Source organism: Muntiacus reevesi, chromosome 4 (genome assembly GCF_963930625.1).
Source record: "Muntiacus reevesi chromosome 4, mMunRee1.1, whole genome shotgun sequence".
Classification (NCBI taxonomy): Eukaryota; Metazoa; Chordata; class Mammalia; order Artiodactyla; family Cervidae; genus Muntiacus; species Muntiacus reevesi.
Window position 1 is genome coordinate 52,131,805 of NC_089252.1, and position 27,168 is coordinate 52,158,972.

Consider the following 27,168-nt stretch of genomic DNA (forward strand, 5'->3'; position numbering starts at 1 on the left):
GAATGAAGGAATGAATGAATGGATGAAAACTTCTAAAAATGCCTTTCCCCCTCCCACCTGGGTGCTCCCAGTTTATTATAGGGTTCCGCTTAACAGCTAGATTGCTGATGTAATTTATTAAAGGGAAAACAAAATAGCATTGTTTCTAAAATACTTATTGGGGTTTGAATCTTCTAATTCCAACTGTATCTGTCCATAATAAGTATGTTTGATTCTATTCTCTTTTGCCCAGCACTAGTGACTAAGCTACAGATTATGTGACAACATCTCATACATTTAAAAATAAAATTCACATAAAGGCACTCTATGAGGACTCCCTAGGTTTTGCCACTGAAATTTCACTCACGAAGCACAGGCCTTACTATTAAATAAAATGTAAGTGGCAGAATGTGTACCTTTTTATTATACAACAATACTTTCAAACAGTATAACAGTTATAGAAATAGATTTATTTCCTATTTAGCTTCATGGCTGAAAACATTCAAACTGATTCAACAAGTCTCCATCACCAGGCCATGAATATTCTTTTACACTCCCAGCTTCAGGAGAGATGACACATGAGTTAAACACTGTTGCATCCTTAAACAAATTTATTTTTATCTCCTCTGCTAACATCTCAGGCTATTACACTTTCCTATCATAAAGCCCAATTTTTATACTCCACTTATTATTGAATTATTTTGCACTTCAAGTTCATTTCATAATGAGCAAGCCAGAAAATATTATTGTACCCTGGGCTTATACACCTGAGCACCTGTGAAACAGCCGAATTCCCCAAACAGGGTTACTCAAAAACATTACCGCCAAGAATCAGCCACCTACTTGAAACTGCCTTCTCATAGCAGCTAATGATATAATGATATACTGTGCCAATCGGTAGAATGAAAGCCATTACAATATTATTATAAGTATAATCCAGGAGGCATATTTAGAATGATATGGGCTGGGAGGGAGGAAGCTGCTGGAGACAGTTAGGAACTCTGTCTCAGATGATATCAAACTAATTGTTCCCAAATAGCATTATTCTAAAATCCCTGGATGGGAACAGCAAGTGGTGATAGTGACGGGTCTTGTATGTGCGTGGAAGGCAGGTACCGCAACAGTCGTTTTTCTGAGAAAACCTAAGTCTTTCTAACATGAGTCCATGTTTCACAAAGGACATGCTCTTTCATCACCAGGGCTGAAAAATACAACTGATAGAGGAAAACACCCCAAAATGTCCCCTTTATACTTGGCCATGAAGGGAGCAGCAGAGTACAACATCCCCATTCTGAGCACTCAGAATGAATGTAGGGAAATGTGACCCACGCACAGACCCTCCTCTGATTACTCCAGAAGTAATCGCTTATAGATCAAGTTTCAACCCTAGCAGGGTGTTTATGATTAATTCCTCAGAGGACAAAATTAGACTCGAAAGACAATAGTGGGTGTCTCTGCAGCACAGAAATGGAATTCTTAAAAGATTCGTTTCAAAATCCCATTTGCACATTCTCTCGGAATTCAAATCGATATTTCTCCCTGAAACTTAAAATCACCCTTATTTCCAAGCCTGAAATTTTCCAAACTGCAGACTCTTCTGCACTACCTTCATTTCTCTGAAGAGGGAGTATAGGCTCTAGAAAAGCAGAAAAGTCAAACAGCTCTGCACCTATGCAACAGCTGCAACCAAAAAAAAAAAAAAAAAAAACCAACCCACGAAACACCCAGAATCATTCACATGCTGCTTGTTTTGAGATAAAATAACGGAGTACTTACAATTACAAACTTTGCACTGAATTTTAAGAAAAGCTCTCATTCCTTTGAAAATGAACATGTTTGTGTACAGACACACACCCTGGGACAGTTAAGACCAAGGCTAAGAATCTCATGCTATTGCTTTGAAACACGACTTTATGTTCAGTTTAAGAATTCAGTGCAATTTATGAAAAATAAAACAATACAGCAAGTGTCCATCAACAGCCTGATACAATCTAACCTGCCTTAAGAAAATAAAACTTCACTGTTTTAGAAGAGATTCTTTATAACTTTTGGGATTGTTGCTACATACTTGTTCTAAGAGCATCTTATTTAAAATCCTCCAAATTCGATCTGACTTTCATTTGCAACTTTCAAACAAAAAATTTAAAATTGCTTGAAGACAAGAAGACACACCTTGAAAAAGCAGAGTTGTCAGTAATTGGTGGTGATGGGGGGAAAGGTGCAGAAAGAGAAAATTCCTCCATGTTAGAAAATCAACAAATGTTTCAGTCGAGAAAATATTAAAAGTTTAAAAGATGATGCTCAGCCAAATAATAGGCCAAGCATCTCTATTATTCCACAAACATAAAGTAAAGGTACTTGAGCCAGATTCTGCAGAACAAGTTTCTATAATTTCCGAGCACACGCAAGCCTGTCGTAATTCTCTCTCTAGTCTTCCCAGCAGCCTTACAGTAGTTTCTTAACTTCTTAATAATTAAACCACTCAGAGGAAGCCCAAGACTTCACTGCAAAATATACTCTTCAGTGAAGGTGATAATGTAAGGTTAGAAATCACAGTTGCCTGAAATATATTTCTCTTTTCTCAACAAATGAATCCAGTTCTACACTGAATGCTATTGTTCCAGTTGTTGAAATTTCAACAGAAATCTAAGTGGGTGAAATGCTGAAAACTTGGTTAAAAAAGAAAAATAGATGAAGGTGGGAGGGGAGGCACATCACAGGTGCCACCTCAGAAGAGCTGGCTTAGTAGGATAGTCAGATAAAGCTGGCTGGGAAGGCAGCCCCATGGTGGAGAGAGCTGATGGCTGTGTCTTGTGAGCCTTTCAAGCACACATCCTTATCCTCTGTAAGAGTAATCCGTACAGAGATCAGAAATACACAAACCTTTCACCCATAGTTAACTGAAGTGTTTTTCTTCTCCCTTACCTTTCTTCTCACTTTATATTTAAGATACACACACATCAGAAGACACCTTTAAAAAGGCAAATTTAAAAGAAGCAGAATTGGATTTCAAGACAAGGAGGGCAGTGGAAGAGAATTCTTATGATTCTGAAATTCCAAACAAAAATATATAAACCTTTGAGCAATCTCCTGAGACACTGGAATGCCTTATGGGATAGATGTTGTCTATTTGGATGAATTTGATAGGCATTCAAAATTACTTTTCATGGAATAAAAACCCTCAATGTAAAGTTAAATATAGAGATTCTCCTCTGCTTGTTTCACAACCAGCAATTCAAAGAAAGCACAACCTCTCTAACCTATAACTGCAGGGGAAAGGAGAAAACTGCCTTTCACAGAAAGCAAATAAAGACTTCTTTTGTGATGAGTATTTTCGTGACTTTCAAGGTGCTTCCCAATGTCATGCTACATATTCTGTGTAAATTCTGTGAAAAATACTTTTGTCCTGTTTGGAATGATTTACTTGCCTTCTTACTTCACGTTCTTTCTGCCTATACATTTTCATAACAAATAAGCATAATTTAAATAACCACACCTCAGACATCAGTATCATTAATTGGAAATAGGCACTTTAAGTTTAAAGGCAACTATTGTGAGCTGTCTAATATTTTATTGTGAACACCTACAGTTAAACTTTTTCACAAAGTATCTGCTTCTCTAGGAATGATCTTCCAAGAAGCCTCCCCCCACCTTTTATATCTTGTCACACAATTGGCTTCTTCTAGACTTTTCTAAATAGGATGGAGCCCAGGTGGCTGACACTTAGTTCACTTTAAAATCAACATAAATTTTATTTTAGCAAAAGTTGTATTATCACTCAAATTAAAATTTTGTTCTCATGAAAAAGCATCATTATGATTTCCTTGAAATCAATTTCAAAACAGTGGGGGAAATGAAGTGTTTTAAGTACTGAGTTTTTCAATTACATATATATGTATATGTATATATAATTTCTTGGCTTCTAATAAGAAAGAAACAATTGCCAAGTTCTCTTTTAAATTGTGATTTCCTCAAGCATTTGAGAAAAAAAAACTTATCTAAAAATAGCTTAGGATATAAACTCAACATCATGTTTGCAACCTTCAAATATGAAGGTTTTTATATAATGGAAAATACTGAGAACAGTTAATGCTGTGAGCATTATACAACTTTTCCTGTTATTTCTAAAAATCTCTTCTGTAAAATAATGTCTCATCCAGACTTAAAGATTTTATTTTGCTTAAGAAGTCTACCCTTAAAAAAACTGGTTAACCTGGTCTCTCTAATGCACATTGAGCCTTTATTTTTCAAGTCTACCTAAGATTAACTTATATCTCAAATTTTCTTGGAGGGTCCAAATTTTATTTCAGATTCTTTACCAGAGATGAGATTGCTTTCTTTAAAATTCATGTGTTCATGTATTTCTGACCACTTACAAAGTTTGTTAGATCTTTCTGAATTTAAAAGCAAAAACCAAACCAAAAATCAACTGCAATTTAACACAGAATATAGACTTTCTTAAAAAGTACAGTTTGGAAAAAAAAAAAAAAAAGATAGCCTGTAATAAGAGAGATTATAGACTGTTTCTAAAGATAAAACTTCATATTTCCAGAGAATTCTGAAGTTCCAAGGATTCCAACTGAGGATGTTAGTGAGACTGTCACTAAATTGGATTAGAAATGGAGATAAATTCCACCAATATTTGAAGTAGAAGGGTTGGAGCTGTTAATACAGTTTCTGGTTACAAGTAAATCATTTTGAAACAGGTCTTCTGTGTTTACATTTTGGTGGGTACACTAAAGTTTCTGAAAGACAATGTCCTTTGTGTCTGTGTTTTTCCTGTATGTTTGGAAAAAGATATTTTAAAATAGCAACACATTAAAAAAATTTTTTTGCTTTCTAGATTTTAATGCTTCCATGTTAACTTCTAAGAATCACGAACCATTTTATCAAAGAATGTGATTTAAAGTGATATATTTTTCTCTACATGAATTCATGACTCAATATGTAGGATGATTAGGCTACAGAAGATAGGAAATTTGCTGGACAGCGCAGTAAAGTGGAAAAATATTAAGTTTAAGATGATATATGTTTTCAAAAAGAAAAACCGAGATGTGGAAATCAAACAAACAAGAAGTTCACGGGCAGATGTGAGAAATTAGGCAAGATAAATCCTTGCATCCACAAAAACCAAGGCTGTATTGTGAAAGTCCTATCCAAAGATGAGGGCTATCAGAAACTGAGATGTGGCTGAAGAGGGCAACATACTAAGACGAGACAAGAAGACAAAAATGTTCCGCAGCACTAAGCAGGGCTCTTGTGGGCAATTAGGTAGCTGTCAATTTCACACAGCTTCTCCTTTAAGAACACATCACCCCAGCCCTTAACTATGGGCCTCTGTTCTCCAAGGGGACAGACTCCCTTCCCGCCACTGCGCCTGTGCACTGCGACCCTGCAGGCTGGCTCGCCCGCCACCCTATCACTGCCATGCTTCCAGTGACTCAAGCTCTCTCGATGCAGCGCACAGTACAAACACAGTCAAGGATCCTGCCAGATCCATGACACCACGTTGGGCCGGGCTTCTGTTTTCTCTCTCCCACAGATGCTGCAGTTATTTTCAAAAACAGGGCCAGGCCAGCCCCTCACTCTCTCGATTTCCTGTGAAGAACCAGCCTAATGGTAGCAAGAGAGAAGCCCGGCTTCTGTCCCGAGTCGTGCCATAAATAGTATCTGATTACAGATGTCACCACTTAACATTTTCCTTTATGGTAAGGAAGAGAAAGGGCCCATTTCGAAAAGGAGGGAAAAAAAGTGAGTTGACGGAACAGATTGTGACAGATTTATTAGTATTTATCATGGTAAACATGTATTGATGAAAACATATAAATGTATTTATCCAGTCATAATCACTCCAAAAGAAACCTTTTATTATCCCCAATTTTTTATCTGACATAAAAATATTCATAGATATTGAAGTAAGTTTTAGAAGCATCTTTTTATGGAATAAATAGTCATAATTTTATTTGAGGACTGAAGATACAGAGATACAGATCTACTGGAGCAAAAGTGTTATAGTATCTAATACAGATCATCTTTTTAGATGAAACTGAAATATTTATTTTATTCAGTGATAAGGCATGTGGATTCTATTATCAGTAATAAGCAATCCAATTCATACAACAAAGCTAATATAAACTGAGCTAAACTGCTATTAAAAGAGGGCTGAGATTTGTTGAAGTAATGACAATAAACAGATGACTAGATTCTAAAATCAACCAAACTGCCTTCTTCTTGCTTAAAGCAGACAAAGCAGCAGCAAAACAAAATTTTAAAATTACAAGGATAAAATTCTCATTTCAACTTAGTTTTCCTCCTTATCTTTCAAAAAGAGTTCTTTATGGAGCAAAATACCAAATATTCCTTAAGGACCATTAAAACATTTAGCTAACATAAATTCTCAAAGAAGAGGAAACCCTAAACTGACCATCAAAAGCCAAAGATTAAGTAATACAAATTTCCAATTACAGATTTATTGGGAAGCAAGGAAAGACACTATTATAGTTCTGAACATATGACAACATATCAGTAACACATAACTGTCTTAACAGCTAAGAAAAAACGATACCAGTAACATATTCTATAGTGGCCAGTTGGCTCTATGGAAAATACCTAAAAATTGACAATGAATTATGAGAAATTGTTGTTGACAATGATTAAGTGGATAGATAATATCTAATGCCACACCAAAGCACTCCTTAGAAACTCTGCAAATTTCTGCATAATTTATTTCAGCATTGAAAAAAAATAAACTAAGTTAATTTGAATATACATAAACAGTGTACTATCACTTTAACTTTTGCGTTGCTTTTATAGACGAGTTTATCATTTTAAAATATTCAAAGGTCCACTTATTGTATTTAATATGGTCCATATTAGGTTCAGACATGTTTAAAATGTAAACAGCTGTGAGTACTGTATCATTTGAAGTTGTCATAAAAGCTATTAAAAGCTAAAGTTTCACCTACATTAAATCCACCACAAATTTGAAGCTTAAAATATGGTTATAAAAACCTGAGAGGATGTTAGTCAATTTCAAGACAACATAGAAACACAAGCATAAAACCACTTAGTATGTTTTTAAATGACTTACTGGTAGTCCAAAGTGACTATTTTATACACCATTGGCAGTTTTATTTACACAATATTTTTCTATATTTATGGATAATTTTGTGATGCTTCTTCAACATTACTGAGTCTCTGATAATCAGCATACAAAATTTGTTTTTTCCCTGATAAGACTTATTTTGATATATTCACTTAATAATTTTTTGGATGAGCTGAACTGAAATCAAGTCAAATACACAGGTGTTTGGGTTAATCTAATCTTAGCACATTTGCAAAACCCATTATTCTTCTAATTTATTAAAAATGAAGTAAAAACTAATATGCAAGCAGTGATTGGTAATATTATTTTCAGAACTCTCAATATAATTTTATTTTAGAGTACAAGAACTTATGATAAGGCTCATTAGCATTCTTTTCAAAGAATACTAATGCTCTACAGAACACAGCATTAAATTAAATTAAAACTACATATATATATTATATATATATAAATTTATCATAGGAGGGAAGGAACAACAAAAAGCAGGAGAAAGTAAGGAGGAAACAGGGAAGGAAAAGAGAAACTCATATTTTGATTCTACATAAGAGGGAAATTACTAGTAATGGACAGATCTAAACAAAATTAAATTACCTACAAATTCAAATTTGAAAACATGTTTTCATATATATGAACATTATATATATATATATATGGATTAAAAATAAAACATCAAGTATTTAACTGTGATCACAACCAACTTTTGTTATGTTGGCAACTGGAGAGACCCCCAGCAACCCCGGCTCAAAGCTCCAGGTATTAAAAAGACCCAGAATGCTTTTGGTTCCAGCTGGGTTCTCCTAGTTACCACCTGGTATTCCAGACACACATGGCCACGGAGGCAGCCACCTTCCCAGCCTTTATTCAGTGCCCTCTCTAGAAAATAGAGACATTCTCCCTGCACTCTGGGCTGAAACCCATGTAAATTTTTCCTAAATCCTCTCCACAAATCTCCTTTCGCATGCAAATCCATAAATCATCATAATACCGACAAAGAATTTAACCAACACATGAAACTAATACTCATTCTCCTGAAAGCTCTGAGCAGGTAAAACTCCTGGAACTTCAGGCACCTTTTCAAGGCTCTCTTCAGAGCTTAACCAGCTGAATATCAACAAACCCACCCTGTCTTCCAGGATGTGCAATTAATCACTCCAACATGGGTCAGGTGGCTGGGGGTGCAGGTCACTGCTACCTCATCCACATTCTACATAAAACACACCGCTCTGGCGGATGGGACCTCATTTACTCCTATCTCCTTGGCATCAACACAGAGCCGAACAAAATAAACAATATACAAAAGCAGAAATGAGCAGTACTTACTGAAGATGGCAAACCTGGAGGGACTTTTCGAACTTTCTTTGTCTGAACCTCTGAAAGAAAATGAGGAGGCTGTGAGGTTCCCTGCGTGCCCATTCTCCTAACTCAGACAGATTACACCACGAAGCCATTTAGAGTCAACCAGATTTTCTTAAATCATTACTTTAGCAAAATGTCACTACCGCTACCATCTTTTTCCTCTGGCAGAAATCAACGTCTGCCTCGTTCATAAAAATGAAGAGATTTAACTTTTTAATGCTTTGGTTTTTAAAAGAGGTTTCTTAGCTGGGCGGCCAAGAGAAAACAAGAAATAAGCATACACCAAAATAGTTCTCCTGCTACTGTAAGTTGTTAACATACCCACTCAACATATTACTAGCGGGGGGGGGGGGGCGGGGGGGGGCGGCGATCATGAGCCCAAAGATTGAGCACAATTTTATGGGGCTTTTTTTGGTGGGGCGGGTGGAGTGAGGATAGGTTGAGAGGATGGTATTAAGAAAGAAAGAAAAAGAAAGAAAAAGATTACTAATAATCACTCAGGCATTTAAAGAGAGGAATACCTTACCCAGGGCGCTACCGTGAAGAGGCCTCCTTCGGGGGTTATTGCTAGAATATTGATAATACTGGGAACCAGGTTTGGTGGGCGAAAGGGTTCCTGGGTTGCCCATATCCATGTCACCTCCAAGGAGACTCTGCTAAAAGGTTAAAAAGGAAAAAGAAACATATAAGGTTAAGTTTTGACATTTGCCACCCCCCTCACCAACTGATTGTTAGTACTTAAACCAATGCAATAAAGGAAACAGCATCTGCTAAAGCTGAAACAATTAAAACTCAACCCAGCAGAAAGGAAAAAGAAAAGCCGTCTAAGAAGCTACTCCGAATTTGTGAATTTTTAGTTCTTTAACTTTGGAGAAGAAGGTAGACGGTGATGCTTGTTAAAAAAGATTTTCATCTTTTAAGACGACTGACATGTTCACCTTGTAAGTAACGGGCATTTATGTCAGGTTAGAATTTTCTTGATCTAGAGTTAGGTTCATATCTGGGAACCAGTCATGTCCTTCCCTGAACAAGAACCAGGGAGAATCTGATTTTTCGGACGCATACAACTTCCCCCCACTGCTCACACTGGGGGAAGAGTACAGATGCTCACATCCACTGGGAACCCTGGCTCTCTGCGAGACCCTCCATGAATTCACACCGCACCCCTAGAAGACAGAACGCCATCTGAACCAGGAGGAAATTCAAAATGCTCATACTGACTTCCAAAATCACAGGAACAGTAGGCATCCTAAACCAACAGGAACACATTAAAGGACTTCAGAATACCCTCTTGAGGACTATCAGAAACTAAAACACATCCCCACAGATTATAAACGTTTACCTGAACACTAGAAAACTTTCCCAAATATCATTAACTTATCATGGTGTGACAAATCACTAAACTTCCGAAAATGATGACATACGAAAACTTAAATAATATGACAGTCTCTAAAAACTACACAGAAACTTACCCATAATATATAAATCGCCTGATTATACTCTGCATTGAACACATTGTTCTTTTAATTATTCGGATATGCAAGAAAACCAGTGTAGATACTACCATTTATATTAAGAACAAATTTACCATTAAATAAAGAAATTTTAAAATTAAGTACTAAAAAATCTAACTTTATCGTTACTTGTAATCAACTTTTACTGACTGAACTAATTACTGTCCTTGATAAAGTACAGAATGTGTTTTCCCTAATCTAAATTCTAATCATCATGTCACTCACAACAGACTTAGAGATGCTTCACTAACACACTATTCACATGCAAAATACTCTAAATAGGCCAATTATGACTCTGCCCCTGTTCCCCGGTTAACCCGCTGAGAACTGAAAAATTTCACAAGGCAGTCACCAACTCAAACAAAGGGTCCTTGTTTTAAATTAAGACAGTCTTTTTGATTCCTAAATAGCTCAACAAAGTGGCATGTCTTCTGGTGAAAGCAGTTGGTCAAATATGACCCATAAGCTGGAAAATCAAAAATTCAAACATCCCCTCTCCACCACCATATAGCTTAAATATCATAAAGAGAATCCCTCTATTCTGAGGGATTTTTGTCAGTGCTGGAGGAGTAATATATAAAGGACTAATCAGCTACTGACAAGCTTGCCTTCACTGCTTCCAGTTTAAGACTTTTCCAGTTTAAGACACATAATAAACGATACTTTAAAATTTTGAGGATGAGAATTTAGGACAGAAGGACATTTTGAGTAAAAACTCATTTCAAATATCTTAATATTTACCAAATACCTGAGACGACCAGATCATTTACCAGACAGAAATTTGACATTCGCATATTCAATTACTGCCTCTTCCGAATTTAGGAAAGAAAACAAAATGCAAGCCAATGACAAACTGAACTAGAGAGCTCTTTACAATAGTTTCCAATAAATCATGAAACCAACAGTGTAACATCAAAATTTTTTTATCACTTTAGGAGTGGCATTTAAAATTTTTAGAATATCAACCTGAAATTTCGCTCTTGATAGATAGATTTAAGTCCAAGTTTTCTTTGCAATTCCCATCAATAAAGCCGTAAATGATTTAAATCACAATCTCCTTACATTTTGGGAAATCTACAAATGAGCCTTCATTTCACTGGAAAGAGGAGCTTGAAGATGATCTTACTGGTAACTTCATAGTTTAGATAGCACCCTTATTTCTGCAATTTTCTTTTCCTGAAATTATACAAAATATCCCCCAAAGGGCTGAGCGGGTAGGTTGAAATGCTTGCTTGTCTTTTTAATGAGCTTAACCATTGCTTAATTCTTGTTGGTCCTAGTGGCAAAGGTTTTCCCTCTCAAGAAAGTAGATGCATTCAATAGGTCAACATAAAAACAAACAGGCCGGCTGTACTGTGGGCAGTATTCACAATAGAGCTGTGAAAAATATAAAATGATAACTAGATAGTTAACTGGCTGTAGCTGACCTCATTGTTGGTAATTTTAAAGAAAGTCATTTCATGGACCAGTTGTAAATAAATCAGGCATCCAGCTCTTACATGATGCGAACTATGTATAGCGACACGGGACTGAGCAGACAGCACTTATAAACATCTAGTGGCTCCTGCTTTTTTTTTTTTTTTTTTTTTGGACAAAGCACATTCCTGTTTCTTTCTTTTTAGATATGTTTGTTCCTTTTTCTTTTTCACTCAGACAATAGAATCATTCTTCTAAAGCATACAAAAATAAGCATTTCCTCACACTTAAGGGAGGCCCTAATCACCCCCCAAGGGAAAAATTAAGATAAAAATATGTGTGTTCTTATTGCAGAGGACATTTGTAAAATGAACAATGACCATTTACTATTGTTTGGCCTTTACGTCACGTACTTAACTCTCTTTAGCCATGAGAAAGATAAAAAAATTTTTTTCCATTGGATGGAAACCTGAGTTTGTGCATTTTAAAAACTTAATGCCATTCAACTGAGTAAGGTAAAATACTGCACAAAATGAATAAAGCATTCCTTTACATATGAATTTACCTACATGTATACATGTACATTTATCTGTGAGTATACTTTTAATACATACATATATACATATGTTATACATCTGAAGACAAATTTATACTTAACAAAAGCGCGAAAGCTTAAGTCTACTTTCAAAATGGGCAAATTCATCTTAGCCTTAAATAGGATTATAGAGGTTTTAGGTTTTTTGAATTGTGCAAGCTCATGCTCTGCGGTTACGCTGGGTCCCAGTAGAGAGCCGCCCTGGTCTGCCAGGAAACACTGGAAGCAAGATGTGGCATCTCGCAGAGCTAACCTGTAAATCTTAAAGCCAGAGTTGAGCATTTGTTTTAACTGCCTGCAAAGTGATGCGACCATCTCTTCCCCTTATTCGCTCCTTATTTTCGTCCAAAGACCAACCATTTTAAGAGTTAAAATACCCTAACCAAAGGATAAAACGTAGTGACTTAGTCAACCCAATTTAAACACGGACGGGGTGGGGGTTGGGGGGGGCAGTTCATCCATCCTCTGCAATCAAAGACCCTGGGTCTGCAAAGACCCAGTCCCAACACAGCCACTCAAATGCCAAATGCAGCGATTCTGTAAGGAGCCTTTCAAAGAAAGTTTTTGTTTGTTTCACATCAGAGCTGGGTCTCCGACTATCTTTCTAGCACATTCTCAACCTTGCTCCCCACTGCCTTTGTGGGGAGCTTTTTTAACATCCTTGATAAACCACCAAACTTTGCTTATGCAACCAAGAAGACAAACCATGAATTAAAACGTGGGTAACAGAAAGGCAGCATATATCTCAAATTAGATTTATAACTGAATGGTAATCAAAAATAGAACTAACTGCTTCAAGCTTAAATTATCAACTTTTTTCTTGTTAAACTAAAATCATCTTGCACTGAACTATTATTTCATTTCAGTCAGCACTTTAAATGTAATGGGTGGGTGGTACATTTCTAAAAAGGAAGATTATATTTACCCTTAATTATAGATATGAGTGAGATCAGAGTACGATGAATGCTGATTTTTTTGGCTTATAATTAATTCATCTAATAGGTGAATGACCTTGAATTTCAGAGTTGAAATCTGGAAGAGAGAGGGGAAAAAAAAAAGTAGGAGGGGAAAAAAAAATCTCTGGGGAAAATCAAAAGTGCCCCTGGTTTCTTAGGGCTTTTTCTGATTTTGCGTCACTCCCATTACGTTGTGATCCGATATCAGACACAACATCTTGGGGGGATGTTAGAGAACAGAGAAAAGCAGTCTCAGATGAAACCAGATTAAGCTCCTTTTCTGAACTATTGCCAAATGCTTGTGAGTCTAATTCATGTTTGGGTATTCTAGTACTGACACAGCTGCAATTCCATTCTTTCATCACAAACCTAAGTGATGTATAGTGGCTTTGTATGGTGAACTGACTCTTTATAGCCAGGAATTTTAGAAGGCTTTACGTTAATACGGAAATAAAATTCTGAACCACTCTAAAACTTACAAATGAGGAATGTATGTAGACGGATCTAATAGACTCAAGTGCCAAATGCAAAATTCACATTGAGAAAAATTATAAATTAGATTTTTTTAAAAGACTTGAAGGAAATTCACAACTGAAGTCATTTGTACACAGTTCATTCTGCACAGAATCGGGTTTTTGAAGACACTGCTGAATAAAGATTCCTAACAGCCATGGGGAAGTTTTTGCAAATCTCTGTCAAATAGCTGCTGCTGAATTTGCCATTTTGACCACAGAAGGGCCATTGCTGACTTTCTACAGTAGCAGGAGGGGGTGATAATTTTGCTGCTGTTGGCACTTACTCCGAAACCCAGAATATATCTCGCACCAAAGGGCAATGAAGAACACTGTATTTCCACCTGTCCATTTTTGAACTGCAAAGCTCAAAACTGAAGGTCAGGTTCTGGACAGCCCTTATTCCTCACACCTGAAGGTCTAGGAACGCACCTTTAGTGGTTTACTCTGATCTTGGTCTTGTGCTTGTTTCAACAGAGGAGGACTGGGGAACTAGAGCGGGTGGATGGCAAGGACGACTTTTGTAATCAGGGACTTCACATATTGCTACTGTGCTGGGGAGAAACGCAAATTATTGACATTATTCTTTAGCAAAGATTTTCTTTAAAGGTCTTGGGTCGATGTTTGTCATTTCTACTTGAAAAGTATAATGCCCATTGTAACAAGTCAGAAGTTGAATCCAAACATTTTAGTTGAATCCAAACCTTGCAAGGAAAGATGGAGGACTTTGAGGTGAGACAGACAGGCTGAACTTTAGCCCAGAGGCATACAAGCAATGTGCCTGACGGTTATGTGACTGCTCTAAACCGTGTTTTCCTCCTCTGTAAGAAGAGAATAATAAAAGTTCTATGACAGAATTATCAGGAGCAGATGAAACAACATATGCACAATGTCCAACTGAGTCAGAGTCCAGGACAGTTACTCTCCTTCCTCCAATTCACAGCCCCGTGTTACGATCCACCACTTATTATTTAAAAGATGCCTCAAAAGTGGTGAATGTCAGAGCTCCTACACCACTTTAAAATGAGAAGTATATACTGAGATAATAATTTTGAAAAATCACTAGTAAAAACCTGAAGAAGAGTTAAATACAGTAGTCTACATAAACAGTGATGATATCCTCATGGCCTAGAGCTATGCTGGCAACAAGAAATGGCTAGTTTTCTTCCATACTTAATAAAAAAAACTGGCCAACAATCAATCTCGATAATTTCAGCTTAAGTGGCCATTTTCCTGGAACTGCCAAAAGGATTACGTCAACGGCTCATTTCATTTTGCTCTTTTGCAAGCACAAGCAAACAGCTTCAGTTAATACAACTATACGTGAGATCAAAACTAGTCACAATTAACCAATTGGGTATGCAAAAATAACAAATGTATATTTAGTAGAATTTGATAAATCATGTGATGTGTTCATTCAAATTCTTACCACTGCATTAGCCACTGAAAAATGACATTAAATACAGTTCAATTTTTGGTTTTCCCTTTGCAAGGCCAATTATAGGCACTAAATGGTATTATGTGGTATTTTTCAAATACAATTAAAAAAAAATTCTTTGCTTCCCCCATGACATCCTCAAAAATAAATGAATGTACTTCATGGTTTTGGCTGGAAATTTGCATAACTCACAAAGAATTTAATTTGACCTTGATCAAAATTATTCTTTTTAGTAGTGATTATATATTACCAAACATTAAAAAAGAAACAAAATTCAAATGTATTGTCTTTTCCTATAAAAACACAATACCTTATATTTAAATGTTATAATATGATGCAAAGGTTGCCATGGTAACTATTACTTAATGTATAACAGTAATAGGTAAAAACCCCTGCATTTTGGTATGGAAATTACAATGGCCCAAGGGTTGACAAGATTTATGCATTCACCTGTTTGACTACCTCTCAAATTTTAAAAAATACATAATTTACTGTATACAATAAAGTGAAGAGGTATCTCTTTGGGTTGTGAAATTCCATCCTGAAATCTCGGGTCATCTATTACATATTAAAAATAGAATTACATTTGTTAGTGAGAAAGTAGAAATTTGGCAAAAAGAAAACACAAAAGGAATAACCTACAGTATAAGTGGATTGGAAGAAATCTTACATAAACAATATAGAATTTAAGATAACTACCTGCTTTTCAGTTTATGCACCTTCTCAGTTCAGGAAGTTTATTTAATATATAATCTGATAAATATGCTGTAATCACTACTTGCCTTAAAATGTTTCTCTTCAGCAATTTTGTTCCAAAGTAAAAATAGAACAAATTTGAATAAGACCTGCTAACATACTAGGGAATTAGCACCACTTCTCCTATAAATATAAACATGTGGCTATAATAAATGTGCTGAAAAGTATATTTGGCCAGGTTGCTATTTTAGTAAAATAAAGGAAGAGGGAACTGTCAGATGTCATTCTTCTTCATATTGGGTGGGAGAGGTTCTATTTCAAGGGTTGTTACAAATACCTTCCCCTCTAAGCAAGAGTCTACAAAACGAGTTTTCATGTAGAGACTGTTTTTCCAGAAGACGTGGGCCAGAATTCCATTCATACGGCTTACTAACCAGCACCTCAAATAGGTGCTCAAGTAAAGTTCAGTAGCCAATGGTATGGGATTTGCTAAAATATTCTGATAACTATCTAAATCTTATACGTAAGATGACAGCCTACTACTGCCTGACATGAGGAAATGGAGGTTATCTGGAGAAGCAGAAAATGCATAAAGAAATCTCCAAGTCATCATGAAATTAAGTCCTGACCATCCTTCCAGATTGCCACGTGGCCTCTTACTTCAAGAGGGTCTGCATCCGATGTGCATTAACAGTTTCTCTCCTAAAAGTTCTCTTTCAGGAATATATGGCAAGAAGGTCAAATTAGTTTATATCTGTTAAACGAGGCAGTGACTGATCCCTATTTTAACTCCCCATCGTGTCTCGTACTAAGGTCTGCCTTGGCAACGGCTCACTAAATATTGCAATGAACAGAGATGAACTGTTGCTACTGATCAAATCGAGGACTTAAATCTTACTGGGTTTTGTTGTTTTAGCATAAATCTATTCCATTAGTCATTCCTACTACTATTGCTGCTCATAATAATAACAATAATAGTACTACTAGCAGAGTGGGGGGAGAAGGCAATGGCACCCCACTCCAGTACTCTTGCCTGGAAAATCCCATGGACGGAGGAGCCTGGTAAGCTGCAGTCCATGGGGTCCTGAAGAGTCAGACACGACTGAGCAACTTCACTTTCACTGTTCACTTTCATGCACTGGAGAAGGAAATGGCAACCCACTCCAGTGTTCTTGCCTGGAGAATCCCAGGGACGGGGGAGTCTGGTGGGCTGCTGTCTATGCGGTCGCACAGAGTCGGACAGGACTGAAGCAGCAGAGGAGGAGGGATAAAGTAGGAGTTTGGGTTATCAGATACACACTACTGTATGCAAATTAGATAAATAACAAGCTCCTACTGTATAGCACACACAACTGCATTCCATCTTGTAATAACCTACAGTGGAAAAGAATCTGAAAAAGATAAACATATACACGCATAACTGAACCACTCTGCTGCACCCCTGAAACTGATGAAACACTGTAGAACAACCATACTTGAATACAAAGTTGTTCTGAAAAATAAGGAACAGATACTAATAGTAGTAGAAACAGTCATGGTAATAGCAGGAAGAGTGGAAGGAGGAGGAGGAACGTGGACCAAGTGGGCAGTCAGGGTAACAGGGACAGTAGCAGCAGCAGTTATCGAAACTGCTCCATGAGCCAGGAACAACTGCAGGTCCTTCACATGGGTACGAACAAGTCAGAAGGCAGTGTTCCTCTGGACGCCCAGCGACACTCGGGGTGGAGACGTGGCCTGGTCAGTGCCACGTGGCTGGCAGAGCCAGGATGGGAATCCAGTTAGGCTTGGCCTCAAAGCCGGTGCCTGGGGCTTCCCTGGTAGGGGTCCAGCGGTTGAGAGTCCATCTGCCAACGCAGGGCACCTGGGTTTAATCCCTGCTCCGGGAGGATCCCACATGCTGAGGAAGGGCTGAACCCATGCGCCACAACTACTGAGTTTGCATGCCTAGAGCCCATGCTCCGTGACAAGAGAAGCCACGGCAATCAGAAGCTTGCACACCACAACTAGAGGGCAGCCCACACTCAGCGCATCTAGAGAAAAGCCAGCACAGCAAAAAAGACCCAGCGCAGCCAAAAATGATAAACAAACAAATCTTAAAAAGAAAAAAAAAAAAAAAAAAAACCTGTGCTTGGCCTCTACCCCACACACTGCCTCCCTCTGTTCTGCATGCTCTCTTTCTCCTGCCCTCATCCCCATCATGACCTTTTAGTTCATCTTACCAACAAATCTGATCTCTTAAACTTAGCCCAAAGGCTCCTCCAAACTCATTCCTGTAGGGCAGGCCAGAGTGTGAGTGCCATTTACCCCCCGCATAACCTTGAACAGTGTCATCTGGAAAATGTTGCTGGTGTAATCATACTACCTATTGTAAAGGGCTTCCCTGGTGGCTTAGCAGTAAAGAATCTGCCTGCAATGCAGGAGATGCAGGTTCAATCCCTGGGTCAGGAAGATCCCCTGGAGAAGGAAATGGCAACCCACTCCAGTATTCTTGCCTGGAGAATCCCATGGACAGAGGAGCCTGGCGGGCTACAGTCCATGGGGTCCAAGAGTTGGACATGACTTAGTGACTAAATAACAACCTGTTTAAGAATTCACTTGGATAATTTAAAGTGCTTAGCAAATTCCTATCATTTCCTGAGCCTTAATTAATTGTATATATACAATTATATATATTAAGTATACATTATATAGTATATTAAAATATATATAATAAATGTTATATAAAAATATTCTACTTTATATAAGTATAATATATAGTATAACACAATTATTTAAGTTAAAATGTGATATATTATTATACACAAGCAATACACATACCTATCATTCATATTTATACAAAGAGAGTGAGGCCATAAAACAGCACACCCTCTTGAACAACTGACATCTCAGTTCTTCCGAGATCACCCACTACCCTTGCTTTTCCACAGCCTCTTGTCTTAAATCTTGATTTCAATTTCTTGTCTTTAATCTCAATTTCCAGTGTGGTCCACCCTCTTCTCTAACAAGACTCAAATGCTTTTCGTTTCTCGTCATTTCTTTCCCCCCCCAGTCTTCCCTCATTTTTCCCTCTCGAATTTCAGTCCTCCTCCTCCTGGATGTTTGCTCCCACTTCCTCTGAAAAAATTCACCCGCTGTGACATTATCAATGGCAAGTAGTGTTTATGCCTCTGACTTCTTCCTTCCACTCTGGGGGTTCCTCAAGGGCAGAAAGTGAGCCTCAATCATCTTTGTATTTCTGGCATCTAGCACAATAGGCTGGGGTACATAGTACATCCTCAGTAAGTGCCAATCAGATTAAATAAGGCATCCATTGCTTCAATACTGAAGCAAAGCAAGTATTACACACTTTGCTTACATGACTTCAGAAGTTCCCACCATGAACATAACTTCTCTACCTCTAACCTAGGAGACATATAACTCCTATATACGCAGTCTTGTCCTTAACTTTTCTCCTGTGCCTCTGAACTGCCTTTATGAGTACCACCACCCTCATGAGTGCTTCATAAAAAAACTGAAATTTAATACTCGAAGGGCCCTTAATATGCAGAGGGCTCAACACAGCTTTTCCACAAAACCTCCAATGCTCCCTAACTCACTCCTTCAAAATGTACTTGAAGTGTCAGAATTTGTAGTCTCTGAAGAAATCAGCTGTATGTTCATCTAAACACATACATGAAGGTTTACATTTTTTAAAATCTGTGATTGATTTGGTTGAAAAACGGCTTGTCGTCGTTGTTTGGTCTCTCAGTCGTGTCTGACTCTCTGTGACCCCGTGGACTGCAGCCCGCCAGGCTCCTCCGTCCCTGGGATGCTCCAGGCAAGAACACTGGAGCGGGTTGCCATTTCCTTCTCCAGGGGACCCTCCCGACCCAAGATCAAATCTGAATCTCCTGCATTGTCAAGCAGATTCTTTACCACTTGGCCACCTGCGAAGCCCCTGAAAAATGGCCGGACTTCCTTAAACATGGCGAGTTGTCAAATACTTGACCCTTAAGGGCAGGTTCTAGAGGGAAATTGGAAGAGCTGGAATAATTCAGGTGCCTCCACGAGTTAGAGATTCCGTGATGCCACAGGGCTCTAGTAGAAAAGACACTGTAGGAGACGGGAACAAAGACACAGAGAGAAAAAGCGGTCTGGATTGGGGAGAGTTTTGAAGAGGATGGGTACTTGGGGACATACACAGGAAACAAGCTGGGAGAACTTAAAACAGCTGGCTGAGAAATCCCTCTTCCTGAGTACGTAGCAAGTATATCTAAACATGATATTCAGCACTGGTATGCTAATTTTTGACTACAGATAGTAGGAAAGGTCAGACAGGATCAGAAGTGAATAGATGTTCAATGCAGCCAGGGGAAATGAAAATGACCACAGAAATGGAGGCAGAACTAGAAACAAAAATAAGATAAGGCAGTGACTGAAGACCTGGGCTTCACCATGATGCAGTGTTTTGGTATATTTCTTCATAGAAAGGGACATGACCTAATTAATCTCTCTTAGACTATCCATGCTGGAGAAGGAAACGGCAGCCCACTCCAGTACTCTTGCTGGAGAATCCCAGGGACAGAGGAGCCTGGCGGGCTACAGTCTATGGGCTCGCAGAGTCGGACACGACTGAGTGACTAACACTTTCACTTGCCCCTCTTTTAGACTATCCACGCACAATTTGTATGAGCTCTTCTGATTATACGAATTTTCCAGGATGGCAACACTAACTACTAAGAACAATATTCTAAGACAAAGATCACTAAATATATTCTTAAATGACCAGACAGTAAATATCTCAGTCTTTGCCGGCCATGTGATCTCTGTTCCGACTACTCATCTCTGCTGCTGTGGCACCAAATCAACCATAATTGATATGTAACTGAACAGGTAACACTGTGTTCCAATAAAATTTTATTTGTAAGAAGGGGGTGTGGGTCAGATTGGCGCCAAGCCAGAGTTTGCGTATTCCTTTACTAAGAGGAGGCTTCCCTGGAGGCCCAGAAGGTAAAGGCTCTGCCCACAGTGTGGGAGACCCAGATTCGATCCCTGGGTTGGGAAGATCCCCTGGAGAAGGGAATGGCAGTGCACTCCAGTATTTACTAAGATAAAGGTATAGTACTTTGACAGGACACATCCTCAAAGCTTTAATTATTCTGCCATGATAAAAATGTCATGAAATGTTACGAGGCCTGCTTTCCACCTTACTCTCCTCCTTCTAGCCCCACCCAGCAGGTTCACATACTTCTCTCAGAATTCAGCTTTCTAAAGCATGCATGCTCAGTTGCTTGTTCATGTCTGACTCTTTGGGACCCCATGGACTATAGTCCACCTGGTTCCTCTGTCCATGGGATTCTCCAGGCAAGAATAATGGAGTGGGCTGCCATTTCCATCTCCAGGGATCTTCTCAACCCGGGGATCGAACCCGCATCTCTGGCATCTCCTGCAATGCAGGTGGATTTTTTTTTTTTCTTTTACTACTGGGAAGCTTCTAAAGCCCAGAGCATTTCTATTTTTCAGCAGAGAACCCTTCGGAGCTTGCAAAGACGCATCCCCATGACCCCCACGTCTAACTGAGCCCCCATCCACCTTTCAGTCTCTTTCCTCTTCCACACACCATTTGAGGCTGCCTCCGTCCTAGGCGCTGGAGATACAGCACATCCTCATCTGTGTCTCCCTCTCAACTCAGCCTGAAGATTGCGAGAGTCACATGGAATCTGGGCCTTTTCCCACTGCTTCCTCTTGTCTTCTCAATTCTAGTCACTGCCAGCTCCAGAGCTTTAGGTCTGTTCAAAACCATGGCTCCTGGCCCTGACCCCTGAGCCACGCTAACGCTTCTCCCCTGGAACAAAGGCTCGTCTCTCTTTCAAAACCCCATTCAAATCTCACTTGTGCCACGCACTCCTCTTTAGGTAAACTAACCAGTCTCCACTTCTCCAGTTTAGTCAACATTGACACATCCCACTTTAAAAACAGCCTGAAGAAAAAAAGGATATTTTAACACTAAGCAACCAACAAACTTCACAGAATTAGAACAGGGCTGCAATTTTTAAACTTCCTGATAGTAATTATAGAGTATTTGCATCCAGCTCTACTCCATTTTCTCTCCAAGGATGCAGAACTGGTGTCTATTTTATTATGTTTTCTCATAATTCTTCATTAGAAATATATTTAGATATTCAGCATATGACACTATCTGAACTAGTTCACAAGCCAGTTTCACAAAAATCATGACACGATTCAGCAGTACAAACATGTCTTAAAGGCAAGATCATCTCGCATAACAATTTTTCAAGGAACCAAATATCTTATTCATTTCACACAAATACTTCACAGAAAAGTACATGCATAAAAATCATCTGATGACTCAAAATGAAACTGGACTGTAATGCAAATCCAAACAAACTGCTCAGTAGAGAAAAAATGGTGGTGGGGGAGGAGGGAGGAGACAGTATTCTAAAATGATTCTAAATTTCATCTGGAAAACTAAATGCATCATTATTATAACTAAGAAAACTTTTACTAAGAAGTGAGTTCAGAAAACTGACTATATATACATATACATATACATTTTAAAACAATTTGGTACTGCTGCTAAAGGGACAGGCACAGCAATGAGGAAGAACGTATGGACAGTTCATGATAAATGTGTCATTTAAAAATCAACAAGGGAAGAAGCATTCAATACATGGTACCAAAAATTTGTCCAGCATTTGACAAAAAAAATTAGGTAGGTCTTGGCTTCATACTTTCCAAGTATTTCAATGCAAAGGATAAAACATAAAAGCAACAGAATAAAATAAAAACTTTAAAAATGTTAAAATAGAGAAGACGTTTGCTAGCTATGACGTTAGATATAGAAAAACTGGATGTTAAAAAAAAAAAAAAACCTGGAAAATCTTTGCAACAAATAGTTCAAAGGACAAATAAAGACCCTTAGTAAGTAAAAAGCTCTAGACAGTATTAAGAAAAAATGAAATCAGTTGGCAAAGAAGATGAACCATTCTTTTTTTTTTTTTTGAACCATTCTTTTATAGAAAGAATAAATTTGAAATTTGGCAATAAATATGAAAAGATATTTGGCAATTTACAATAAGACAAATTTTCAGCTGCCAGTGAGGAAGTTCACTTTTATAAATAGTTAATGAGAATGTAAATTGGTAGAAACTCTTTGGAAGGCAATTTAAAACATACAGCAAGATTTCAAAAGCTCATGACTTTGAAATTTCAATTTTAGAATTTTACCCTAAGGATCTAATTGGACAAGTGTACAAAAATATGTGGACATAGATGTCCATGGCAACTTTTTGTTTATGAACATTCAGAAAAACCTAGCTGTAGTTAAATGAAAACGTATGGAGTGACATAGTAAATTTACATTTGAAGCAAAACTTGCTTTTAAAAAGTAGCACCTACTATGTACGATCAGTTATTCTAAAAAGTATCTGCAGGTTTAACCATTCTCCACAATTTCTCCATAATTCTTCAGTCAAATCATGATGTTTATTAGAGTATTCTGGCGAACTCTAGTGCTTACAAATGTTATAAATAACACGCTTGAGCAACTTCACAGGGCTCTGCAAAATAATTCTAGGTAGCAGGAAAAGGCAGGATCAAGATTATCTGCATTTCAGAAATCTTTTTTGAACTTTGTTTACAGCAAGATAAAGAATAATCTGATTACTTCCCTGCATCCACAGTTCAGGTGAAAGCTTCCACGGAGGTTTATCAGATAGATATTTGAGAGCTTTCTGTAGAAAATACTGAAAACAAACCTTTCAGTGTCAATACAGAAGGGACAAGATCATATGACTGATTTTCAAAAGTATGAAAGCTAAATCGAGTTTCATTTTCCCCGTCAGTTAGGACAGTTTTTATAATTTACCAAGGCTTATGACCAAAATCTAGAGCAGAGCTTGCGATGAGCAAATGTGCAGCATCTCCCACTTCTCTAGGGTGGCTCCTTGGCAGCACCCGAGTCGCCTCCCGCGGAGGCGCTGCTAAGTGCCTGCCGCGGTAGGGCAAGGACCACCTCGGCCCCAGGCGGCTCAGTGGGAAAGAGCCCGCCTGCAATGCAGGAGACACAGGAGACGCGGGCTCCATCCCTGGGTCGGGAAGAAGCCCTGGAGGAGGGCACGGCGACCCAGTCCAGTGTTCTTGCCACGGACAGAGGAGCCTGGCGGCCTACAGTCCACGGGGCTGCAGAGAGTGGGACCCAACTGAAGCGACTCAGCATGCAAGAACCGCCTCAGAGCGCCATGCACTCCATGCAGCACCGCAGCAAAATGCACTGATAAGGGCTGCTTTCCTCACACAGAAGTCAGCTCTCCGGGGCTCCCCCAGAAACAGCAGGCCTGTCAACTAAGCAGGTGTTCAGAGACAAACAGGCTGAAGCGCTAAGCTTGTTTAGATGGGAGGTGCTACTTCTAAAATTGTTTAAACCAGTTTTTTTTTTTTTAAAGCCACGTAGATAGGCCTTCTTTATTTTAAATGTCTAAATCTTACATAAACTGAAAGAAGCAAGTCATTTATATGATGGGCTTAAAATCCTTTAACAATGATGTTTCCTGGATGTGTTGTCTGGCTTTTACTTTTTCCCTCCAGAAAAGGTAGATATTGACCCATTTATTTACTTATTGTTCATTTACATACAGGTCTACAATCCCTTGTCTTCGATTCTGATATTTCAAAAGTTCTGGAACATTCTATAGTTTTGCGACCTGAACTGATGTGAAAACATTCTATGATCCTTTTTTTAAAAAATCCTACTATCTGTGACCACTGTGCGTTTGCTATAGAAACAGTCATCTATGTCATTACTGAATGATGCACCAGAATCCATGGCAGGTTACACAGTAAATGTTACATGTACCATATTAACTTCCTAAAATGCAAAGAATTCCTGAACTCTGAAACATCATCTATGACTCCCAGGGTTCTAATTAAGGAACTGCGGCCAACAAAAGTTCCTTTAAATTGCCTGAGGTATGATTTGAAAAAAATTATTACAGCGATTATCTTATAGTTACTTTGGGGGCTCACCGTCAACACCTAAGCCTATTTAAAGTAAGTGGCTTTCACTACCGTGAGAACATGCACACCTAGCCTGCTCAAGTTAAGCATATGGACTTGAACGTGTTCAATTTCTTACATGGACACAGTACAGATCTTTACTTGTTGTTTGCTATGTGGTAACTTTATTTTTCTTGGAGAACATTATCATGTTCAGAACTACTAATCATATCTATAACAGTTTTGGTTGTTTTATCAACTACTTAACTGGCTCAGATGGTAAAGAATCCGCCTGCAATGCAGGAGACCCAGGTTCGATCCCTGAGTTGGGAAGACCCCCTGTAGGAAGAAATGGCAACCCACTCTGGTATTTTTGTCTGGAGAAGCCCATGGACAGAGGAGCATGGCAGGCTACAGTTCATGGGGACTGAGCAGACACAACTGAGCACCTAACACTTTCACTTTTACTTAAAGGGACATATTTAATTTTTACAGATATCTGAAGCAAGTTTTATGCACCCCCAAATAAAAACAGTTTAACCATCCAGGTTTCACTCATGTCATAGAGACAAAGATCCACTTCCCTCAGGACTTGACATGATCTTTACTCTGAAATGGGTGTTCCATATTCACAGCCAAGCTTCTCAAAGTTTTTTTTTTAAAGCATACAGCTCTAAAATTGTCAGTGCAACTTGGGACAGGCATACAGCCGTGAGTTGTGTGATTATGTATGTTTTTATATATACATATTTTAAGTATCTACATTTATCTATTTATTTGTAGACTGTCCCTATTCAAACACCCACAAACCTACCTGCCATCCTCCCGCCTTTTGCCAACACAAACATGGTTCCTACAACTTCTATTCCTTTGCCTAATATACCAATCCTGGCTTAAAGGAGTTTGGGAAATGATGACATATTTGAAGAACTCTTCACAGTTCAAACAAGTTTTAGGCTCCTACTGTTCTGCGTTTCACTCATAAAAGTTACTCCTTCAGTAAATATCATTATCATGTTACAAGAACTGTCTAAGCATTGAAGGTAGATCACAATGTAACATAAGGTTCATTTACAGATATGCAAGAAAACGTGAACAGATAAACAAGTTGGCAGAGTAGAAACACTCACCTAGTGAAATAAGTTAGGTTTACAAGGCATTCTATACATTCAGGCAGAAGAGAGGATGCAAAATATGATAAAACTCTATAAAAATATGCAAAAGGGGTGAATTATAGATGAGCACACTCCAAATAAGATCTAATAAAGAGAAGAAAGTTCATTAATTTAATTAGTCTTGAGTATTTTATAACCGCCAATGAAATACTCATCAGTAGATCCTAAAACCAACAGGTGACAGATGATGGGAAACTTAGGATTCACTGATCAATCTAAGCATCATGAAAGAAAATGTCCAGATGTTATCTAAACCTTAATGTGAAGCAAAATGATGTATATAAGACAATCCTTCAGGGAAAAGTGGAATCTAGATCCAATGAAACCTTTAGATCCAACTACCAGTTTACAGGAAATGTGGAGAATAGAATAACATGATAAATGACACCACAAGGAAGCAATCAGCCAAATCCAGATTTGGAACATGATACATGAAAAATGACTCAGTCAACAGTAAAAGCAGGAGGGATGGGAAAAGTTACAGAGTTTATAAAGACTTACAGAGACATAATAACCACATGCAACCTGTGCACCTTGTTTGGATTTCAATTCAAACCCACCAACTGTAAGAAAGACATTTGCGAGACAACGAAGGAATATCTCAGTATGCTATTAAAATATTATTGACAGCATTGCTAGCTGTAATACCAGCATGTGGCTATGAAAAGCAAAGGAGGGGACTTATTTGCTAGAGACGCTCCTGAAATATTTATAGGTGAAATAATACACTATCTGGGATTTGCTTTAAAATATTTTAGAAGCATAAAGTGGAAAGGATGCTATATTAAAAGATTGGGAAATGATGACATCTGTTTAAACCTGATGATGGCAGGGCACTTTGCAATTTTCTCTATTTTTTCCTGTATTTGAAAATCTCTGTAATAAAAAGTTCCAGAGGTTTAATATATCAATAAAACAAATTCTACGTGTTTTTAAATGTAACAGAGGTGATTAAGACTCAGTGTGCCTTCTTTACATCGGCAAGGGAGTGAGTATCTACAGATTCCTCCAAGGTTTAGACTCCATTCCTTCCTTAGAGTCCCAGAATTTTAAAATCTGACACAAAGCCCTGGGAGACACTAGACTAAAGGACCAGCAGCTGGTCAGAGAAAGAAGCAGACGTCCCAGCTGACCTGAGGACCGGTTCACAACTTTGTCCTTCTGTCCCGGTGCCTCGACGCTCCGCTCCTTGGCAAAGTGGAAGCGGAAGTGACTGGGGTCCAAGAACAGGCAGGCAGAGCACACAACCCTCACGAGGAAACACATCCCAGGAAGCACATAAGACACTCCACCTCGCACCCTCTCCTCTAGGCATCCGTGTGGCCCTCACACCTGCACAGGTGCTCACCGTGAAATTCTAAAATATTTAAATACTCTAATTTTGGCATTAAGGTAAAAAAAAAAAAGTATGAGGGAGCAAATGCCAACAGCT

At 38.3% G+C, this 27,168-nt stretch overlaps 1 protein-coding gene across 23 annotated transcripts in view; it reads right to left on the reverse strand.

Annotated features, from left to right (window-relative positions):
- The window catches only part of TCF4 (transcription factor 4), a 379,471-nt gene that overhangs the window by 128,694 nt on the left and 223,609 nt on the right, over positions 1-27,168 (reverse strand). For 13 of the 23 annotated variants that reach the window (XM_065932783.1, XM_065932770.1, XM_065932771.1 and 10 more), the window contains 2 exons: positions 8,967-9,096; positions 8,405-8,454 (listed from right to left, as the gene is read on the reverse strand). The exons of 3 other annotated variants lie outside the window; for them this stretch is intronic. In XM_065932783.1, coding sequence (XP_065788855.1) covers positions 8,405-8,454; positions 8,967-9,096 — 180 coding nt within the window. Of the gene's footprint in view, positions 1-8,404; positions 8,455-8,966; positions 9,097-11,016; positions 11,098-27,168 lie in introns of those variants that run through there. 7 more of the 23 variants (XM_065932797.1, XM_065932780.1, XM_065932777.1 and 4 more) reach the window with 2 other exon arrangements.